The sequence below is a fragment of the Anopheles coluzzii genome, chromosome 3, assembly GCF_943734685.1.
Source record: "Anopheles coluzzii chromosome 3, AcolN3, whole genome shotgun sequence".
Taxonomy (NCBI): Eukaryota; Metazoa; Arthropoda; class Insecta; order Diptera; family Culicidae; genus Anopheles; species Anopheles coluzzii.
The window spans coordinates 36,476,004-36,498,466 of record NC_064671.1 but is presented as its reverse complement, the minus strand read 5'-3'; the positions used below and the strand labels follow the sequence as shown (position 1 = coordinate 36,498,466).

The window sequence follows — 22,463 nt, the reverse complement described above, 5'->3', positions numbered from 1 at the left end:
CTGTGATGATCAGAGGTGAGACTCAAACAGTTGATGCGACCATCACATGCTTAGTGACATTTTGTGCAACCAACTCTTGGTCAGTCACTTGGTCACGACATTTTCTGTCGGTGATCATCACGATAGTCATGAGAGATATGTGGTGCTTGCGAGTGGTTCCAAGTAACAAAATGAGCATGTTTTCTAGCTGTGTTTGACCCGACAGACAAAAAAAGTAGACAGAGCGAGAAAGAATGCTCATTTTGTTACTTAACACCACTAGCACAGTATATTCCAAGAATGTCGTGATTATCACCGATAGAAAATGTCATTACCAAGTGAGTGACCAAGAGTTGGGTGCTAAACAAAATGTCACCAAGCATGTGATTGATCCACCAACTGTTTGAGTTTCACCTCTGATTATCTCAGTCGCGTACGTGAGCTGAATTGAGCTTCGTTTCAGTCATGAGTGTTGGTAACAGAAACAGTGGCATTTGGCAGCACTGTTCACAGCCAGAAAAAGTCATGTTTGCGCCGTCATGAAGCTCAGCCTGTCAGTCAAAGTATTGCGTTGGATTCAAGTATTTGGCATGTCATGACGCACATTCATTGAGTATCAGCAATGGGCATCAAACTACCACGGATATGTTAATTGTTTTCGTTGGTGAACATCTCGTGATGCTCGTGACATTTTGCAGCACTAGTCATATGCCATATAACCTCATACTTTTTACAAAAATACATCTTTTAAGAGTGACATTGTTGTCCAATACGTTTAAATCTGAGTGACTATCAACTGCATTACACACATTATAAACAAGCCCTTTTGTTCCAAAACATTCGCAGTATTTTACGCTTTCCTTCTCTTACCTTCGGCTGGATGCGATAAGTATCTACACATTCCACCTTTAGTGGAACCGTCTCGACCACAAAATCGTACCCATACGATCGCACTATGAGCAACGTGTGCAACGGCACGTTTATATATGGCACATCATCTGCAAACGAACCAAAAAAAGCCGTGAGTGAGCGTGACCATCGAGTGGTAAAAGAACAGTTTCCCTCACTTTGATGGGACCCGTAAATGCCGGTCCATCCCTTACCTGGCTTAACACCCTTGAAGTACGCCATAATACACCGCAGCACGGCCTGGTGCGACACGACCAGCACATCGGTATTGGTCAGCAGCGCTTGCACCACGCTGTCGACGCGCTGCAACAGATCCAGATAAGATTCCCCGTGCGGGTATCGGTACTTGAACTTGTCCTGATCGCGCCACGCAAACTCTTGCGGGAACCGTTCCTGTATTTCCTCGTACGTTAAGCCCTCGCAAATTCCCGCATTAATCTCGTTCAGATCCTTGATGGCGGCCCGCGGTCCCGGGATGTTATGTACCGTGTGGATCGTGCGCCGCAACTCCGACGTCCAGATCTGTGGGTATTAAGAGGGAAAGCGCGATTGATTAGAAAACAGAAAGCTTTATAGGAGCCATTGCAAGGTTTTATACAGACCACTTTCGGTCGCGGTGAGTCCGGTGCCGATCCGGGTCCACCCAGCTGACGGGCCAACCGGTCGGCATACTTCATGCCCCGTGGGGACAAATCTGCATCTCCACCGATACGTCCCAACACGTTGTACTCCGATTCACCGTGCTGATAGGTGGGGAAAACACAGACACACAAAAACGAAATATTAACTCTTTATAATCATTAAATCACCCCCCTGCCGCTTTGTGTTGTTCACCTCCTTACCCGACTGAAGTAGAACGTTTGCTGCCGAATGACCGGACTGGCCAGCACGCCCAGTATCGCCGTCTGTATGGCACCGCGTACACCGCGCGCCGTCACCGAATGGTACATCGGGTCCTCCGAGTTGTTCACCGTAATCAGTGGACCCTCCAGCGGCGAGCACGGCTCGAACTGTGGCGTATGGTGCTCGTTGCGCTCCCGGAAGCGACGCTCCCAGTCGGCGTTCTGTTCGAGCTGGCGGTAAAATTGCACCGTGTCCGTCACATTCTCCTGCAGGCATTTGTCGTTGCACGTGAACTCGATCAGCAGATGGTGAAAGACGGCCTCGCAGCAGAACGTGGCCACCGTCTGGCGGGAGGCGCGCGTCAAATGCATTCCATCGATGATCTGCGCAAAGCAAGAGGGAGAGAGATGGATTGAGTTTTTACGCAATATTTACGCGAAAAGGGTTTCTTACCGCAACATTATTTCCCTCCTTGAAGAAAAGACTAATTTCACTCAGTGTTTCGTTGGTAGCATTTTCATCCACGGTAAATACTGCGATTGAAGGAAGAGAAATTAATTTAAAAATATTAATATTATAAACTAATGATAAATTTTTTCATTATTTTCCAATTTGAAACGGAAAGCGCATATTCTTGTGTGAAATAGTCATAAATGATTGAAAAACTGATTTGTCGTACAATGTACACGTTTAAATTATCTACAAAAGTTGTTTCGTACTGCTCAGCTTGCTTTTAACGAAAAACAACGACTTCTACACCACCGATGAGCGGTGAAGTAAAAACATTGACTTTTAAATCGTTCACACGTTCGGTAAAGTGCAACTGTACCAACAAACGATTGCGCGGTGATCGCCATTGGCCTCGAACTTACTGGTAAAATAAGAAAAAGGGGTTGTTAGCGCCGAAAGTAGCGCGGTTTAAGTGAATTCATAATCAAACACCACCAACCAACCAACCGACGGTTTGATGATTTTGGCCGGCAGAGAAACGTAAACAATAACAACATCCAGCCAGCGCCTGACCTTGGTGCGTGACATTGACGAAGTTGACCACCGCTCTCTTTGGACGAAATCAAGTCGAAAAAGCGCCTTGGAATCCAATGTTTCCGGCGATGGACAATACCGTTCCTTCGTTTGCGAAATGGTTGAATCCTTGAATTTCGGTATCGCCGAGCGAGGAACTCACCTTTGGCGCTTTCGCCTCGCCAGCTGAGGTGGCGGGCAACTTTGTGGGCGGCCAATGATTTCCCCCGGCAGGGCAGTCCGACGACGGTGACGACTAGGGGCGCTCGCAGTGGGCAGGGTTTGACCGTGCTGCTGCTGCTGGTGCTGCTGTCGTTTGCTAGTAGTGTGGCCGGAACTGACGCCATCGTTGCTCCATCGCGTGCTCCTCCTGGGTCACAGGGTTGAAAATAGAACAACAGAAAGCAAGGTTATAGAGGGGTTGATATGGCGTAAGGATATTCATTGGATCCTATTACAAATGTAATGGACAACACGTTACGGTGACGCCACCAAGTCGAGACGGGGAGAGCAATTACTTTCTATAATCGATCTCTTGGCGGTCGAAACCCCAACACTCCCCCAAGAATCAAGAGAAAACAGTCCACAAAAAGAACAGCTTGGTTTTTATATGCTTTTGGTATTGTTTTTTTTTTTTGCTGCTGCGATAAGATTGGGTAGGCCCTCCACTTGACACATACATTGCGACCCATCATCCCTTCGTTCGACCTGGCTCGGGGCTACCATTCTAAACTAGAAACACTTTTCTTCGTTTTTTGTTTTGTCTAGCTCTTCTTCCCTTCAGGTGTGGACACACAGAGACACGAAACTCGTCTTTAACCCGTCTATAACCCAACCACAACAATGCACCTCGGGTCGCGCCGTCCGGTGGCCGTTAACCGGTTCTGACAGTTTGTGGTTGGCCCTCCCCACAACAACAACAACAACTAATGTGTTTGCTCTATTTACTTGCGGTCGCACTGCACTTATCATCGCCGTTATTATCACCGTCGTCACCTCCGTCCTCTTCCTCCTGCACGTTGCTGTCACTGTGCACGTACGTGGTGGCGGCGGCAGCCGCTACGCAGCTCATAAGAGCGATTAATACGCGGATGCTGCTGCTGCTGCGATGGAAAACTGAAAACAAAAGTGAAATTTCCACCGCCAGCCAGCGACCAACACTGTGCCCGACCTGTGACTGTTTGTCTGTGTGCGTGTCTTGTTGTGTGCGGCGCGGCAAGTACCGTTTTCCCTTTCGTTTTCGCTTTCGGACGGGACCACAGCAACAACAACAGCACGGCGCAACACGGCAAGAGCACGCGTCACCACCACCACACGACTACTACACCACGAGGCTGTCTTACAGGGCCACCAGATATACGCGCAGAACCGCTTTTCGGTAGAAGTTGTACCTTTTTTTCTCAAAAGAAGGGGTCTCTCTCACGCACGCTCTCTCTTGCTCACTGGTCCCAAAAGGAAGATATAGTCACAGCTCGGGAGGTGCGTTATGGGTGTATGCGTTATGCGTTAGAGGGTCGGTCGACGCGAAACCCCTTTCGGCAAAGGTTGGGTCCCCCCTCCCCCTCTTCTTGGATCGTCTAGGGCGCATGTGTGTGCGTCGCCCTCAGTGTTACCACGGCGAGAGCTGGGTGAGGTATGCGGCGTTCGTGTATGTACACAAACTTGCCCGGAGAGCCCCCGACGTGAAGGAAAGACGAAGGGCAAAGGGCTCCTCCTTGCCACGGAGGGCTTGCCACGGAGGGCTTGCCACGGTATGGAGGGAGGAATATTTTTTGTGAGCAACTGCTGCAAACACTCGAAGGCAATGAACTGGGCCACTTTTACACACCCGCAAACTAACGTTGTTCCCTCCCACTGAACTATGACGAGAGAGAAGAGAGAGAAAGAGGACAAACCCCAAACACAGACACGAACTCCCGGCAACGAAAAGTGATCGGGACGAGAGGGCTAGTCTGGAAGTGCCGGCAGTTAGGATTTAAGTAATATTTTTAAGATATTCATTCTTAAGTTGTATAATTTGCATGTTCTATTTTAACAATTGAAATGTTAGCTGGTAGCTGCCGTTCGTTCGTCTAGTTCAATAACACTTATTTTATTGAGTTATCCACGCTTTTCAGAGTAACCGAAAACCCAAGAAATAGGAATTCAATTCAAGATTTATGCAGCCACTCGATCCCATCCAAACTCGATCGAAGCGGGAACGATCGAAACGATTGTCCAAAATGACATGGTTTCCTTGAATGTTTTGAAAACATTTTGTAAGGTTTTACGCATTACTGAGCAGGGAACTCATGACATAAATTAATGCAGCCGTTGTATCTAGGCAACTGCAAGTATCGTTCCTCTTCGATCGAGTTTGGGAAAGTGGTTGATTGACTATCTGCTTAATTCGTTTGAATCATTTGCCGATATTATAGAACGGAGTAATAGCAAGTTGTGATTCTACATTCTTTAGAAGGTAGGTTTCGTTTCTGTTGATTTTGAGTGGACTTAATCTGACACTTTTCGAGCTGAGGCAGATGAACTGGGACTATATTAACTTTTCTTATAAGATTGCGAAAGGAATTGCGTTTCGGAAAATCCACTAAGAAACACTACAAAGGATTTTCCACGATTTATTGGTTGGTTCTCATAAATTTTTGGTTGGTTCCCATATTTTTTGGTGCGTTCCCACGATTTTTTGGCCGTTTTCCAGAATTTTTTGGTTCAATTGTATTTATATCTAATCGGACGAAGTCAAAAAATTATGGGAACGAACCAAAAATCTATGGGATACAGTGAATAAATCGTTAGACGAGCCCAAAAAAATACGAGAACTGACCAATAAATCGTGGGAAACCCTGTAACTGCAATGTATCAAATTTTAAAATTTATCACAACATTGTGGTTTAATTAATTATACAGTTCTATTGTCAAAACAGTTGTAGTATAATTACAAAAAAAAAAAAATAATAATTAAGTCAATTGTGTGTTAGAGTCGAGAAAAATGAGCAGAAGTAAACATTCCTCCTTGGTGGCCACACTTAGCGCCTGAAAGTATGCAATGTACTCGCAAAAAAAGAAGTCGGCTTACAAATTATTTCATTGATCTGAATTGTTTTAAATTAAAAATAAATCATTGAAAAGTCTAAACAATTATGTTTATTGTAATTTGATTAATACAAAGCCTTCACTTCTGCGGTGTTAGGTAACTTCCAAACCAACCCTTGTCATTCGGAGAAGCAACACGAATGCGTGCGTACGCCCCACAAACAGAGGAATGCGTACAGAAGTATATCTGGGTTTGGTTTGGCGCGATAAAAAAGAGCGCGAGCGCCCCTGGGTGCGTTTGTGAGCGTGTGTTTTGAATCTTAAAATCGACCAATGAAAAAAAAACAGGTAGAATAAAACAAACAGCACACAACTGCTGTATTGAGTACCGGTTCTTCCAACGCAAACGTTACTAATACACGCTCTATTATAGAAAAGGTTGTTTTAACATTGCGAGGTGAAAAGCAAAGATTTATACATTTGCCTGAGGTTTAAAGCTGCAATATTTGTTAATAAATTCCTTCCAGCAATTGTAAAAAGCATTCAATTTTAATGATATCTAATAGGAGAAACAAATGTTGCAACATTCTTATCAACAATAACTACTTCTATTTGTCATGATGCCTCCCATTATTAATTGATAAAACGGGCAAAGTGGTCGTGATATATGCAAAATAACATTTTACAACCAACAGAACGTACACTTTCTGCATTACTTTCTTTCCAACGGCTAATATGTTTGTGATGGTGTGATGATGCTAGCATTTCTCTCGCCGAACAAGAACTGGCAGACAGGCTGTCGCTGTATTGTCTGGTGCTTTGGCTCTTCTGTCAGTTGCTCAATTTGCTCTCATTCTGGGTACGCGTACGTGGAGACCCCTCTAACGTCTAATGGTCTTGCAAATGGACAGTAGTGGTGCGCATGTTCCTTAGTAAAAAGACCATTGGGATCGGTTCGGGCGGGGAGAGAGTTTGCCTTGGTCTTGGTAGAGACTTGGTTGTCTGCTGTCGTGTGACCGCGGAATGACGCTTCTCGACTGCTTCCTCGGGAGGACGTGCCTCCCAGTGGTTTCGCGATGTTTAAAATGTTTACTTTTCGAAACGTTTTTTTTTTTGTTTTATTTCCTTTGCAGTTCTATTTTTGCACAATGTAACACTTTGTTTTGCTGCCTCTTGCTTCCTTTCTCCACGGTACAAGAGGAGGGGATTATATAAATAGGAACTTTTTCTCCCACTTTCTTGTCACAATTAAAGCTGCATGCATTGGCTTCGGTTACTGCTCTCTGTGATAGTCGTTTTTTGGTTCTTTTTTAACATTTTTATATTATATGATTTTTTTAAAATAAAAAATCATATTTCTGTTTAAAACATTTACATTATTTCTTAAATTATCTTTATTTGTTTTCAATTAAAAATAAAGACAAGTTCTATGATCCTCTTTGTCTATGGATCTTGGCGCTACTAAGTGACCATGTTTGCGTTCACTTGCACCTTTTCAATGCGAACGAACCTTCTTCCCCCGCCTACCCCGTCCGACTTTCTCAATGTCTGTCAGACCTTTGCACTGATTGCACCACCGGAAGAACAAGTTTCTCGGTGCGAACGAAAAGAAAATTAAACGATCAACGTTGCCTTGGGAAAAGCAACGTGCCGCAGTGCAGACGGTGAAGGTGATAAAGAAGACGTCGACGGGGTGGTGGGGAGTATAAAATATGTCGTCTGATCGAGATGCGCCGGATGATCACACACCACCCAGTAGACCACTATCACCACCACCCCTGAGTGGAGTGGAATGTGTTTTTGTGTCTCTCTCTGTATCGTTAGATGGTACAAAAAGGTACATCTCGTTAAGCTTAAAACTAGATTTTCATTGAAGGAATGCTATGATTTACACATAGCTAATTTAATTTTAGTTTTATAAAAAAAGGGTTTTAAATAATATTAAAAATACTCTATTTTAAATCAACCATATGTGAAACTAATTTATCAGCCGCTTTTACTAGTTGTAATAGATAAAGCGACATGATACAGTTTACGCTTGGTTCGCTATCAAAAACCGCCCCTAGAGACAGATTACCCGATCCCGGCGGTAATGGTAACACACACTATTGGCGTATAACTTGGTTGGTTGACACACCGGTGTAACTTTTCATCGATAAATTTGCCGTCTGAATAGAGTGCACCTCGGCAGGAGACAGACTGCCAGCAGCAGCAGCAGCAGGAGCCGCCGTAGAAGGCTTCCTGCTTGCCATATGGCCAGTCAATTTTCTTTCGCCAGTTGCCGGCTCTTTTGGAACACACCGCGCACGAAGCGGTGGAAAATAATAGTAAAAATAACTAAATAAACCAGATTTGTTCCGATGCTCTCCTGCACACACACACGGACACAGGACGCACGCACAAAGGAGGGAAAGGAAGGGTGGATGGGGTGAAAATGCGTTCGATAATTTCCTGATAGTTTTGCTGCTGCTGCTGGTGGTGCTGTGCGTGCGTTTAGGCAGACCGATTGAACCGAGAAAATAGAGTTTTGCGCGCTACATATTTATGCATTTATGTGCGTGCGACAGGAGGGACGACCGATAGCGATCTATGAGGGAAGGGGAGGGATGCTTATGCAACTCGGCTGATCGATGTATGGTGGAGAGTGCCACCAGCACACGAGTCACAGGTTAATATGTGAGGCGATCGAAACAAAATCAATCTTTGCTTGGAAGGAAGTAATAGGAAGTGGAAGAATGTGTCGTTTGCTAAACCAAGCAGATAAGAAGGCAGCAGATAACTTTGCTGCCAGATGTCCATGCAGAAATTAATCTAATTTAATTCCTTATTGAATTTAGTAGCTTAAAGCCCTAAATTAGTTAAATCTCTTGATGCACAAGCCTGAACCATCTTATGTCGTTAGCATATTATAAATATTCTAAGCATTATTTTAACTATCAGTAACAGCCGACTTCGTAGTACAGTCGCCAAGCAGCACATCTTTTGTCGTTCTGCATAGAACATATAAAATGAACGATAGCTATTCACGTGGATAGCAAAATCCACGATGTGACCATTTCATGGGGATAAAGATGGGCCAATCCACTGGATCAAAATCCCAAGTTCATGGACGATACATATTTGGATCAAAGAATGGCATCATTATTGGTACTAGGTACCCAGGCTAAGTAGCCTGCTAATAACCGAGACATAAACCAAGCCACTTTGAAGCGATTACCACTGAAACCAATACTAATACTGAGCCTGTTGCGGAATTGCTGATACTAAAAGACAGGATTGATTCTCATCCAAGTCATCCTGGAAGTTATCCTCAAAAATCAGTACAATAACTGGATCTAGGATAGCAAATGAGACCTAGACAATGATATATTTCATTTACTTACGGAATGATATTCTGATACGGCCGTAACCTAGGCCGTGATATTGATTTAGAAAATGGCCAAATATTGAGACATTGAGTCATTTTAAACATGACACTCAGGATTTAAAATCAACAAAGATGATCTTTCAAATGAAGTCAAATAAGCAAGCGATCATCATTGATACTACTTTTATGCATTGCAAAGAAAAGATCACTATGCCATAGCTATGTTCGCTCCTATAGTTGTGTACGTCCCCGAACTTGGAATAACAGTTCTACACGTTGATACGACTTGATCGCTGTTGGGTTGATTTAAAACCAGGAACTCAAAAAAAGCTGGGCTAAGAGCTCTTATCGCCCTTCTGTGCTTGTATGTTATTCTAATGCGCAAAAAAATAAATATCACAACACACCACCACCTACCAACCAAACCGCATTAGCATATGTATAATCGAAAGAATTATTAGCGTTTTCGCTCCAGAGAGCCCCGTTAATGCTGCTTCTATACAAGAGCGGGAAGGTGGCAAAAACCAACCCCAACGAAAAGGAAGATCGGATGGAGAGAAATCTGTGTTGACCTTTTTCTGTTCCTTTTCTTTTCTTTTGCTGCAGCAGCACAATCCTTCTACCGTTCGCCGGTTGTTGTTTGCCCCTGAACTGATTTCCCTTAGCCCAGAGCGGTGGAGGGCAAGGGGATGTACAGGGAGACTGTTTGCAGACTATCTGACTGGCTGACTGACTGACTGACTGACTGACCGACTGAACCGGACGTCGTCCTAAAGGAAGAGCGACGCTCCCGACGAAGACGACCAGCGTGGACGGGATAATTTCCCGCCCCGTTTACAGTGGGGGAGTGATGGGAAGGAGGGTTGAAGAAGCCGCGCGAATCTCGGGCGTTAGTGGTTTAGATAGGACCCGCGGCCGTTTGTGGGTTAAGATAAGAATACATTATCGTTGCACGGTGTGGGGAATGGACGCCCGACAATCAATCGCAAGCTCACTTTCTCGGCTCCGGCTCCGGGAGTTTGTCATTGATGAAAGTGAGCTGGAATGACGAGATACAGAGTGAGAGAGAGAGAGACAGAGAGAAAGACAGTGGTTGTGGTTTAATGCGTTATACACCTCCTCGACTCCCTGGCGCTGGTTAACGATTTGTGGCTAGCATAAGGGCTGAGCAGGTTTTGTCAGCTAATGAGCATAATGTGCATCTTCGCTAACGGGCACTGGGTGGCTGTGTTGTGTGGTGTGTGGTTTAGGTTACTTGTTATAGTTTGATCACCATGGATCATCTGATCCTGCTAACAAGCATGCAAGCATGCAGTATTATTGAAGTTCAAATTAACGCTCGAAACTGATTCTGGAGTTTCTTCAGTAAAATAAGCATGTTTTTGTTTGTGTACCAACGTCACTGATAAGCTGTTAGTTGGTGGAAGCACAAAAAAACGTCCAAGACAATGGATTATCAATCCTGTTTATGGTTCCTCCGTTTCCTTTCACATCATAAACATGGGTGCTATTTTTAAAAAATCGCTCCAGTTAAACCAGCAGCGGCCCCATCACCAATTCACGTACCCATAAAACAAGCAACAGTAAACCAGTTATTTAACTGACCTTCTGGTAGATTGCAAAACCGTTGGTACGTTCTCATACTTTATCTGCTCCAGAGGACTAGCGTTACAGGCGGATATTGCTGTTCTAGGTGCTAAAAGCTACACAATTAATGTACGTAACACTGCACCGCCATTGGAAAGTGCCATTTGATTTGCCAAAATTGTTGCAAAATAGCTCTCCAACACGGAAACAATAAAAAATTGGCTTGTAGTGTGTGTGATCAGAGTGCATTTTGAATGCAACATTTGCCTTCTAACCCCCTGATGATTGGCAGATTGGCTTGTGAAGTTTGTTATTATTGGAGCAATTGCACTGTGCACAGCTCTCACACCGTCGGCGGTGGTGGTTTCAGGTGTAATTGATTTAATGAAACTGGCCACCCGCCATATTTTTGGCAACCTTCTCTTGCGAATTTCTTGTTCACTTATGATGCATCAGCAGCACCTAGCATCCGTACATGGAGGCGCGCGCGCGCCCGTGCATACTGTTTTCGTGGGGCCGATAATTTGCATGGCCTTGCCCTAAAGAGCAGTGCCCGTGCTCTCCGTGTGTGAGAAAAAAAAACGAAAAGAAAGGAAAAACGACTGTACATTGATGTACACAATTCTGCTCTTTGGCGGGAGCCGTCGTCAACTGCTTCACTGTTGTCGCAAGCGAAGCCCGGACCGGCTGTTCGCGCCCGGCGTTCGGTAAAATGTAGGCAAAGTAGGCATTGCAGCAGCAGCAAACGATGCACAACGAGCGTATTTAATAAACACCGAAACACACCTGAGCCAGAAGGATGGGAAAAAATGGAAAGGGGGAAAGGTGAGGTGGTGTGTAACATGATCAGTGAGTAACGCCAGCATACCAACTCCCTTGCTATTGGGATTGCAATTTCGGTGATCAATTATATCATCGTTACTGTGCTGTGCAGTGCTTAGACAGATTGGTTGGTTGTTGGTACATTCAAGCGTTCGGGACGCAACAGTTGCGCATGTTGCGCGATGAGGGATGAATGTCGCACCGTTACATCGCGCAGCAATAAGCAAATGCGTGTAATCTATTTACAATAGACCTTTTTTATGTTTTTAGAGTGGTCCCATAATGGATAAGCACTTTAATGGTATTTTTACTCTTATTCTTTCGTCAAATTCAGATTGGATTTCCTTGTTATAGTTTTTTTAGTTTAGTAATTAGCTATAATTTAGATTTGTAGTAGATCATTCGTAAATTCTACCTTTGTCTCAGAGGTTTCGAATTAAAATGTATACAAGTAATAATTACAATATATTAAAACTGATGCATAATTATTAAAAGTTGGTTATGAATTAAAAATTTGGAATATGAAAATATTTTTAAATTTTTCGTAAAAATGGCCTAGTTAGCCATACCACTTAAAAAAATGTCTCAATTTTATTTTTTAAATATTATATATAATATCAGCCTACCCCGTGTCTACGTTCATGGATTAAATCACTTGATTGTAAGTTGAGTTGTAGTTTTTTTTTGTCTTTTTGGAAAATTATTACCCTCCTATTTGTAACAAATAATACGCACATAACAACTAGGCATTCTTTAGATGATATTTTTGATTGAATAATGAAGAATGTCTATAATATTTGTTCATATAATTTAGTATCATTTTAAGAGAGACGATCCTACAGATATTCTATATTTACCTGAAAAAAGGCAAAAAAGGCTTACAGTGCTTGTCTCTATGGAGAATAGGAAATGAATAGCATACAGCAGGTAGATTATCAATGCGTATTTTACTCTTTTTACCTTTTTTACACATATCTGCAATGATTTTACATTTAAGAAAACCAAAAAAAAAAGATTGCATTGCATACCTTTCAGGCGCTTAGTAGTGGACCAGTCGAGCGCACTTATAGCGAAAACAAAATAGTAACTCCTCTTATTGCTGTGAAGAAAAGATGTTTACCACTTATTCCCATCATCAAACCCCACTGTGCCAGCGCACCCGGGGCACGCAACATGCCGCGCGGGTCGGATCGCAGAGTTTGGCTTTCCGTTTTGGCTGCCGCACTGCACAATCTAACTCTGGCTCTCGATCGCAACGGTCGCGGTTTGAGAAGCGTTTAATATCCACTGCAAGTACGCGCGTGTTAGCCTGTTTGGCTGTGTTCTTATTTCCAACCAACAACTCAGGTGTGTTTGAAAGTCTGCTCAAGATAGGACACGTACCTCTTCTGCACACGGATCACACACAATTCACGGCTGGACGGTCTGGTGTATGTTACGCGATCGCGACGTGTTCGTTCGTTCGTTGTGTGTTGTTAGCGTGTTCTAGTTCTAGCAGCGTCTGTCTCTGGTGGTAGTTACGCATTAGAAAAGCTTACTCCGCGCGCACCGTTTAACCTCTATAAACAGCTCCGGACACACGATCGAATAATTCGTGACCGCGATTCACTGGTGCAAATTGCTCTCTCACTGATCACACACACTGATCACAGCGTTCGACCCCCCAAAAGAAAGTGTGTATTTCTATCGCGCGCGTTTGCTTTCCGGGCTTGTGCTTGTGTATTCGTTCTTATCTACCCAGCAGAGAGCCACTCTTTCTGTGTGCGTGTGCGCGCCACTCCAAACACATTGCCCTCTTATCTCGGCAATTGTCCGGGCTTGACATTTCGGTCGTGCAGCAAAGCTAGCTCAGCTGGATAGGCGTTATCAGTGTGAGCAAAGAGAAAGAAATTTGCAAACCCCACACAACGATCGTCGTGCTGCTGAAAGGGCTGACAGGAAAGCAGGGAAAACCGCGCAGAGGGCTAATCGATAAAATAGCAACATAAAAATAAAAACCAACAGTGCCTTTAGGTTGGGTTGATCCAAAACTTGTTTCGTTTCCGCCGGAGAGCGCGCAAGAAAACGGGAAGTTGGCCGTGTCGCGCGAAATAAGTGTACCAGCCAGTGTGTTCCCCCTCTTTTGCTACTACATCTACCCCTGAGGATAAAACGTAATCCACTGCCTGCTCCACAGCGCACATTACATCTCTATCGCCATCGCCATCAGCAGCAGGCAGCGTACTAACGTGTCTGAGTTCCGGGGTCTCTTCACCGGGAGCGACATACATTCATTCGCGCAAAAGGTTTGTAGTGCACATTTTAATTCAGGAAAAGATCAGCTAAACTTTCGTCCCCATTTCCGGGGCGAGACTGTGTGCGGCGAGGAGTTTTGCAAGCAAGCGAAAAAAAAAACAACAAGCGCCACAAAGGACCTCTTGAAAGTTCAATCAACTTGTGAACTCGCAAGACTCCGCCGCCTTCGCAAAGGGGCCCCGAAGGAATGTTGAGGAATGTTGTTCTTGCGAGTCTCTCTTCTTGGTTTTGGCATTAGAATGGTTGAAAGCGTGTGTGTGAGTGTGTGTATTTGTGTGTGGGTCAATCGGAGGTTCTTTTTTTAACCTCCTAACACACGACACCCTCTTAATATATCTTGCAACTTACTGCCTGGAGTCTGCGATCGCTTCTTATTGTCGGTCTCTCTCGCCGCTGTACGATCGCCGCGTCTGAGGGCTTGTTCTTGGGGTCTGGTCGCAGCATAACGGGTCGTAGCAGCAGCAGCAGCAGCAGTCACCAACTTCTCCAACGCGTATGATCCAGTGGAGTTGACGGTTACGTCAATCCGACAAGGGAGGAGAGTCCCGCGAGCAGCTGAAGGGAACTGAAAAACCTGTTTTTTCTCTCTCTCCATTTCTTTTATTTTATTACGATCACTTGTCTGCCTTTTTTCTTTGGTTTTTTGTGTGTGCCTTGTTTTTCCATACCTTTGCAAGCGTGTGTGTGTGTATGATGAAGATGGAGGAGCAGCCCAGCACACACACGATGGGATGGACTCGGAGGAGAAAAGAGACGACCAAAGGGCACGGGAGAAAGATCGGACAATCTTGCATGTGCGCCCACTCTCCTCCCAGGTTGGTCCATTTCTTGGGCCGTTAGCCGTTTGCCTCGAAACTTTGGAATGGTTTCGATTGTGGCGGCCGTAGTGGTATTCTGACCGGCTTTTCAGACGAGTGTAAAAGCTGTTCGTAGGTGATGTTTTTATACCAATCATCTAGTTTTTTCAATATTGTTTTTCACAAGCTTGTGAGCTGTTTTGCCATTTTCGCGTTTTATTGAAATGCCCAAAAAAATAAACCCCCAAACGGGTTTAGTCGGCCCAGTTGGGTTACAGGCCGAAGATTGCTGCGATATGGTCTGTGGGTTCTGTTTTTTTCCAGAATGCATTTTTCGCTGGCCTTGATTCCTCGGGCCACCGGTTCTTGGTCGTACGTACAGGTTCTCGCGCTGGTAATGTGGAGGGCTTGCAATATATGAAAATGCATAATAAAAATGGGCAACACCCATATGCCCCATGCAACGCGGTTCATTCTTGGCGAATGGTGTGTAGTGGCAGTGTTCGTAACCAGCAGCGCACACAGAAGAAAGGCTTGACCCTGAGAGAGGATTCGCGTGTGTTATCTGACGCGGTTACTGCACGCAGCTGTGCACATTTTGCAGGCACTGCAAGATAGATATAGGGGAACCCGGTCGTTGATGCCATTGCTGCTGAAGGGGTTCGCGTTAATTGTGCGGTTTTCATGCATGAGCTGTTGTATGCGTTTTTTATGCTCGTGAGAACATTACAACCACCAAAGGGTGCATTTTTATAGGTAAAATTCTTTTAAATTGCATTTAAAATATATTATATTGAGTTAATTAATATGTTTATAACAACTAAACGTTTTTTTGCTTGTATTGTTCATCAAAATGTGTATTTGCTTTTGTCTCATAAAATTCCTTCGACCACATTTGAACCCCCTTTATTGAGCAGCTCTTGCATAACGACTAATAATTAACAAACTTAATGCAAATGCACTTTTTTGCTTGTGATGGTGCAGCATGAACGCCAATTTTGTGAAATTGCAATTTCCAACCATTTGCTCCAACAGTCGCGCGATGATTCCAATTCAGTGTTACATTTAAAAATAAAAACAAGCGCTAAATCACAGACACACCTTGATAAGCAATTTGAGTGTGGAAGAGGAAAGACAATAAAAGGCAGAACAAAAATGTAAATAAAAATGCAAAATTAAGCAGAAATGATTGTGTCTGCTCGCACAATCTACTCCATTCGGCATTAGCATACAGAGCATGCAGACAGAGCGCGAACAACAATGCTTCTGAATGGTGGTTAAATATCAAGACTAAAAATTGGAGCAAAGCAAAAACCAACCAACCTTCGCGGCAGAGTCGTACGAAAGAGAAAAAAAAACACAAACGGACGAAACTTTCAACCTACTTCTTTTTGGGGAGGAACCTCGCAACTCCCCAGTAGAAAAACAAGTGAATTAACCCAGGACGTGTGTCCGGCTCTAGAACTGGGTTGCAAGTTGTGCAATGCTGGAAAACGTGTGTGCAATTGTTACACAATTAAACTCAACCAAAAAATAAGACCCCTATTCTCTCTCTCTCTTTCTCTCTGCCCGACAATTCAAATTTAGAACAATTGAAAGTGAATGAGCATGGTTTGGGTTTGCTGGTTCTTAATTAAATCATTTCCATAGTCCAACACTCTCCCGATCTCGAGCTGCGATTTTCGCCATGGGAAATGGAGCGTGTCACACAGACACTGTCTATAGCATCTATGTCTATGTGTATATGTGTGTCGGATTATGGCAATGCAGCAGATAAAGAGGTGCATAATTTATGAGCATTTCCGAATTGCATAACCTTCCCCGAAAAACAAAACACACCTCAGAGCGAATTAAAGCCTACCTACCACCACCCTGGCGTGCGCGACTACAACGGTGGCAAATTTAAATTACTCATTCAAAAGCTCATGTTTGTGAGCTCGACACACTCGTTTTCCACTGGATTGTACTGGAGGGGGGGGGGGGGGGGGAGAGGGGAGGTGTTCACGCTTTTAGGAGGTGTCTTTTCCCATGACAAAATACGCCGAAATGGGCATCAAAACGATTAAGGGTGGAGAGTAAGACTCGAGACCGGACGTGAAGCTTTTTTGGGGAGTGTGGGGGGGGGGGGTGTGTATGTTTTTCGCAGTTTTCGCTTTTTTTGGTCCCTCTCTCTCTCTTTCTTCTTCAGTCACACTATGGAAGCCAAAAATGAACGAATTTGTGTTATGTTTTTAGTTAAGCAAGCGGACAGATGACAGGGGGCAGTAGTTTTCATTGCCTCCTGGTTTTTCACTTTCAAACGTGACGTTCAAATCCCCAAGCAGCCCAAAGCAGCCCGTGAGCAATCGTGAGCATGACACTTTAACGCATATTTATGGCTGGTGTGGCGGAGGGTCGTACATCAGCGGATCTGCTGGGTTCCATGCGCATAAGCAGTGACTAATAATTAGCATTCTAATTGAAATTTTATAACCAAACCCTTTGAGTGTGTTTGGGTGTGTGTGCCAGTGTTACATGGGAGATTTTCAACTAATTTTTCCGAGCAGTTAGTTCCGGACGTCACCTCCGGAGCCCATTGCCCATTTAGAGCTCATCGCTATTATGACAAATATACTCCCTCACGCTTGCTTTTGCCTCCGTTTTTTTGTGGTTTTCGTTATCTTGACGTTTGAATCACAGATTTAGTGTTTAAACTAAATGAAAGATGCAGTTGAAGAAGAAACGGCGATAAAATATGAAGCGAAAACAAACAAAGCCAAACAAAGCCTGTAAGTGACGACTATAAACTATTACTAAAACATCAAAAAGCAGATAAAACCGAACAGTCGTGACAATAATGTGTTGTCAAGTGAGTGTTTTCAACAACGAAATAAAGTGGATGGATAAGTCGTCGAGAGTAATAACTCCATTTTTTATGTATTTGGATGTGTGCTTAATCGACAATGACAAAGTTAGGAAATTTCCTCTTTCTTTCTCTCTGTTATGATGTTGTGATCCTAAAACCCCTAGAACAACGGGTATGCGCACAACACTTAACTTCAATTAAGCTCGTTTAACTCAAATGGTTGTTGAATAAGAAACCGGAAGAGTTGCTACCGGCCATGTAAGTGATGTGGGATTCACTGGACTGCTTGATACTGGAGATGAGAAAGAGATGGAACGAACGCTAGTCAATGTTTGAATTGGAATAAAACTTGTAGCAATGTTCCGGCTCCAACTTGAACTTGAGATTCTCACTTAGAGACCTAGAATGAAGCACTTTTTTAACATTTTAAGGCCCGAAATTCGCGGTTTAACAGCAGACGGAATTATGCGCCCGCGAAATTCTGGTTCGTGTATTTTTGGCCAAACATATCAATCAACTATGCACAGACAAAATTATGATAAATTCCCATAAACATTTTGTTATTGGATGATTGATTCTTCAAATCTGGTGTGATCTGATTCATATCATCATCATCCTATTGTAAACGAATAAGATTCAAAATATTCACAGAAAGCAACCCTGACACGCGTCTTGCACAACTTTGAATTGAAATTGGATACATAAGACTTTAATAATTTCTTTTGCAATTGAATCCTCAGCAATAACTTGAATCTCTCTAGGCATTGATGATTTTCGTAGTATTGAGTTCCTAATATAAATTGATACAGAAGTTGCCACAAAACGTTGGTGCTCAGGTCTCATGCTTTAAGAATATGCATCACTTTTTTGCACTTATTGATTAAAATTCTGCAATACCATTGTTTGTTTAAAAAAACTGATTATTTTGAAACAGTTTTACTTGCAAGTTCATGCTACCTCAAAAAAAAAAAAAACGCTGGATCAACGCTATCATGAAAATAGTACTAGTTACTATTCATTGAATTATTGGTTATGTGTTTATGTGGTTATGGAATTACTGAGTTTTAGGTCACGCATTCTGAAACACTCAAAAGAAAGCGATTGATTAACAGCAAAGAATTGAGTATAAAAAGTCAAAACAAAGACAACATTTAAAAAAAACTGGAGTTTTAAAAGGCAAAATCTAGCGGTAATCTAGCTTTAAATCACGTCAGCCAAAATCCAGATTGTTTGAAAAATGTATGACGTTTGACTTTTTTTTTATTCACATGCATGTGAGACTCTTCACGATTCAAATTGACATAGGATAACGTTGGAAAACAGAACGAAAATAATGAGAGCAAATATTGCAGCTTTGCAAATCTCGTTTAATTTTTCATCAGTACTAAAAATCAATCCAACTTTTTACTGTATGAAGGCATCCCACCAATTGATGTTTTGCTTTCTGTACTACCCCGATGAAAGCTGCCTCTAAAGAAAAATCAACATCTCTATTAAGAAGCAATAATCATCCCAACATTCCACTGAAAACCACATTTTTGTCACATTTTGTCCCTTCGTTGGACGCACCAAATTCCAAGCGTGAATGTGCACCAAAGCTCAGACACGCCAGGCACCGCTCAAAAACCGGACTCAAACGTCAATCATGTGTGGTGCGCGCGCGCGTTCGCCGAGCAGTTCCGAAAGCAAATCCATCAAAAAACACTTTGCACATGGCTCGCTCGAGGAAGTCTCGAGGGGAGGTCGGTCGGTTACGCGTCTCCACCAAGCAGCAAACAATAGAGCGATGTGTGAATGAGAATAATGCCCGTCGTCCTCGCGAGATTGATAAACGATCGATTTACTCGCTGCCGGTGTGTCAGTGTGGAGGCTCAGCAGTAGTAGTGGCCAGCCGGCCGACAGATTTCGATTTCGAATCAATTTCATCCGATCGGTGACCGGGCGCGCCGGCAGGTCACCGCCACAGTGCGCCTTGAGTGAGCGGGGGAGGGGTGGCGGGGTGAGGCGTGGGAGATGGGATGAAAGTTGATCCAAGAAAGTACAAGCCCGATCGCCCGACTGGCCCCGCGCTATGTAAGCAAAAGTGGAGAAGTGCTTCCAATCGGCGATCGCAGCGCAGAAGTGATCGTAGCAGATATCGCGCGCGTTGGAAAAATCGACTCACTCGCGAACGGAGTAGTGGAGCTTGGACCAGTTTTCCCGCTCGCTCGGTTGTGTGCCCCTGGCTTTTTTACTGTTTCTTTCTCCGCTTTATCTGGTATATTTTGCTACCCTCTGCCTGCCTCTGCCTGCATGGATACGTTTTGCTTGCTTTTGCATTTTTTGACGACAACCGGCTTGGCGGAGGGTTTTTGTATTTCCTCGTTTAATCTCTCGCCACCAGTAGCGGGAAGCTTTCGGTTGCCATCTCCTTATGGTACCACAACGCTCAGGGTACGTTGGTGTAAGTTGGTGCTTTGCAAATCGATAAAAAGAGCAAATAAACGCAACCCGACCCAGCCCAAAAGAAAGTGTCCACCAGAGCATTCGGTGCGGCTCCGGCTGTGAGCAAAGCGCTCGTTTGGGGTGATATTGCTTAAAATTATTTAAACCCAAGCCATGCCATACAAAAGGGAAAGAGAGGCAGAAAAGAAACGTAATAAACTTGACGAAAATACAAGAAAAGGTAAAGGTGCGTATGTGTATTGCCACCCCCCGTAGTATCTGCACCGATTCCATTAAATTGACTCACTTCTTCCTCTTCTGAACAGTAAAGTAACACCCCTCTACCCTTTTAGCCTACATCACCCCATACACACCCATCGCCCCAAAGTTGCAAACACGCACATTAAAAGGCAAACCGAAATCAAACCTTAATGCAAAAGCAAATAGCGGTGTGGTGGTGGACTGGTTGTAGCGAAGACAGCCAGACACAAGAGGCAAAAGGCCCCCCGAGGGATGATTTGGCGAAGCATATTTACCTTTTATCATCATCAGCAGCGGCAGCAGCAGCATGATCGTCAGCCGGGAGGCAGTTGCAGGTTGAAAGTTTCACTTTCTTTACGACCCAACGACTGTGTGTGTGTGTGTTTGGCTGATTGCACCGAGTTGGTAAAGGAAAAAGAGAGCAACGCGCGTCTGTGTGGTGTTGATTTACGAAACCACCGAAACTGTAACGGTGCTGCTGCACACAGCACCGAGGTGTGCATTATGATGCACTTTTCGGGTTGGTGGTGCACGAGATTTGTGTTGTTAGGGCGCTGGAAAAAAATCCCCCGCACAGTACACTTACAGTATAATTGATTGGCGAGGAGAGTAAATCGGTTTCAGAGGTTTGGGAGCAAAAAAACACACATTGGTGAAGAGTTAATTTGGCATTCGCTATCGCTCACCAAAGGGTTATGTGTGTATGCCTATCTGTGCCGAATTGAATAATCAACGGGCACACTGCATCACTTTATTAGCTTCGCTGCAGAGCTTTTGGCTGATGCATCTACCGTCTTGAGTTTGTTTTGATTGCAAAATATTTACATTTTAAATGAATTGTATTTTTTTTACTTGTTTTACGATTCGCTTAGCTGTGACGACTAACGATGCATGAAAATGATTAATTTCTTTTGGTGGTAAAATTATACATAAAGTTCATGCATACGAGTTCATGCATAAAGAAAGTCTTTTTTGTGTGATAATTTCAAATGAATATTGAAATGATAAAAATGGTTTTGATAGAAATACGTTTTAAGGCAAACATTTTGCAGCAAACTGTCTAACTGGTTTGCTGTAAAACAAAAACAAAAATCATCCAATGAAGTAATATCCGATTGGATAAAATAGTAACCTAAGCGCTATTTTAATTACTTTTTCACTGTCTATGTTTTGTTTTGAGCACGATACACTGTGTTTCATTATAAACATTGCTGTTTTTTTCGCTAAATTTATTGACACAATTTTCATTGAGCTACTGGCGGCAGCAGGCAGCGTTCGATAATATTGGGGGTGAAAAATTGAACAATAAAACAATAACCCACACAACAAACGATCACGATCACCACGCGGGGCTGTAATAATAAAAACCCAATTTTGCGTTTGCGAACAAAGCAACCCGGCGATGAATCGATGAGACGGATACCGCCAAAGAACCTCGGCGTGTCTGCGTAAAAATCGATCACGATCGATAGAGAGCGAGAAGCTGCAATGGTCTTGATCTGGCACCGTCACAAAAAGGGTTTGAAAAACAAAAAATGTCGGTCAAACAACAGGGGAACGCTTTTGCGCAAAGAACACGAACGAAATTAAAACATTAATCGTAGGACAACACGCCGCACACGCTGCTGCTGTGTGGCGGCCCTGTGGTTGTCAACGGCGTTCGGCTCTGACCTACTAGCGAGGAACAACGGGTTCCTCGCATGCCCGACTTGGCTTAAGTCAGTAAAGATACACACACACACACACTTTGTTCGATCGTGGATGGTTCGTCGTTTTGTCTACGGCTCGGCTAAAAGTCGGGTAGTAGAGGCAGCCATTAAATAAACAAATGAAAAAACAAAGCATCAAATCCGTTCAGCTGACACTAATCCGCAGCGCACTCTCCTCCTTTTCACCGCTGATCTTCAGCCGCCACACGGCATTAATGTTTTAATGCTTCGGATTTGTTTTGTTCCTTCATCCTCCTCCTCCTCGTGTTGCATTATTCCCCTCGGGTGATGCTTACTTAAGTTTATGCTTTGATTATGGGGCGCTCTCCTGACTGGTGCGCTAGGGATCGTTTCGGTGGGAACCACAGCCGGTGCTGAAAAAGCGAGCGCCCAGAAGCGAATTATGTTTGCATAATACGGTGCAGCGGCAGCAGCAGCGCTCCCGAGATCGTAATATAATTTTCAAACGGCGGTTTACTGTTGCTGCTGTGGCTGCTGTGGCTTCTGTGTGTGAAGAGGGATGCTCTTTTGCCGATCAGTGCAGAGAGCGCGTTTGTGCCAGAAGAGGTACA

At 43.8% G+C, this 22,463-nt stretch overlaps 2 protein-coding genes across 6 annotated transcripts in view; one reads left to right on the top strand and one right to left on the bottom strand.

Annotated features, from left to right (window-relative positions):
* The window catches only part of LOC120960108 (6-phosphofructo-2-kinase/fructose-2,6-bisphosphatase-like), a 71,970-nt gene that overhangs the window by 1,764 nt on the left and 47,743 nt on the right, over nucleotides 1-22,463 (bottom strand). Inside the window, exons 1-7 of one of the 5 annotated variants that reach the window (XM_040384065.2) lie at nucleotides 12,589-12,686; nucleotides 2,918-3,124; nucleotides 2,185-2,264; nucleotides 1,731-2,114; nucleotides 1,491-1,631; nucleotides 1,083-1,410; nucleotides 850-977 (exon numbers count right to left, since the gene is read on the bottom strand). In XM_040384065.2, the coding sequence (XP_040239999.2) occupies nucleotides 850-977; nucleotides 1,083-1,410; nucleotides 1,491-1,631; nucleotides 1,731-2,114; nucleotides 2,185-2,264; nucleotides 2,918-3,101 (1,245 nt within the window). In that variant the 5' untranslated portion in view covers nucleotides 3,102-3,124; nucleotides 12,589-12,686. Of the gene's footprint in view, nucleotides 1-849; nucleotides 978-1,082; nucleotides 1,411-1,490; nucleotides 1,632-1,730; nucleotides 2,115-2,184; nucleotides 2,265-2,917; nucleotides 3,125-3,212; nucleotides 3,317-3,702; nucleotides 4,100-4,145; nucleotides 4,266-12,588; nucleotides 12,687-22,463 lie in introns of those variants that run through there. The other 4 variants (XM_049609207.1, XM_040384062.2, XM_040384063.2 and 1 more) reach the window with 4 other exon arrangements.
* Nucleotides 12,794-22,463, top strand: part of LOC120960109 (alpha-N-acetylgalactosaminidase) — a 49,744-nt gene continuing 40,074 nt past the window's right edge. The window contains exon 1 of the mRNA XM_049609208.1: nucleotides 12,794-13,845. The gene's annotated coding sequence lies outside the window, so the exon portion shown is untranslated. The remainder of the gene's footprint in view (nucleotides 13,846-22,463) is intronic.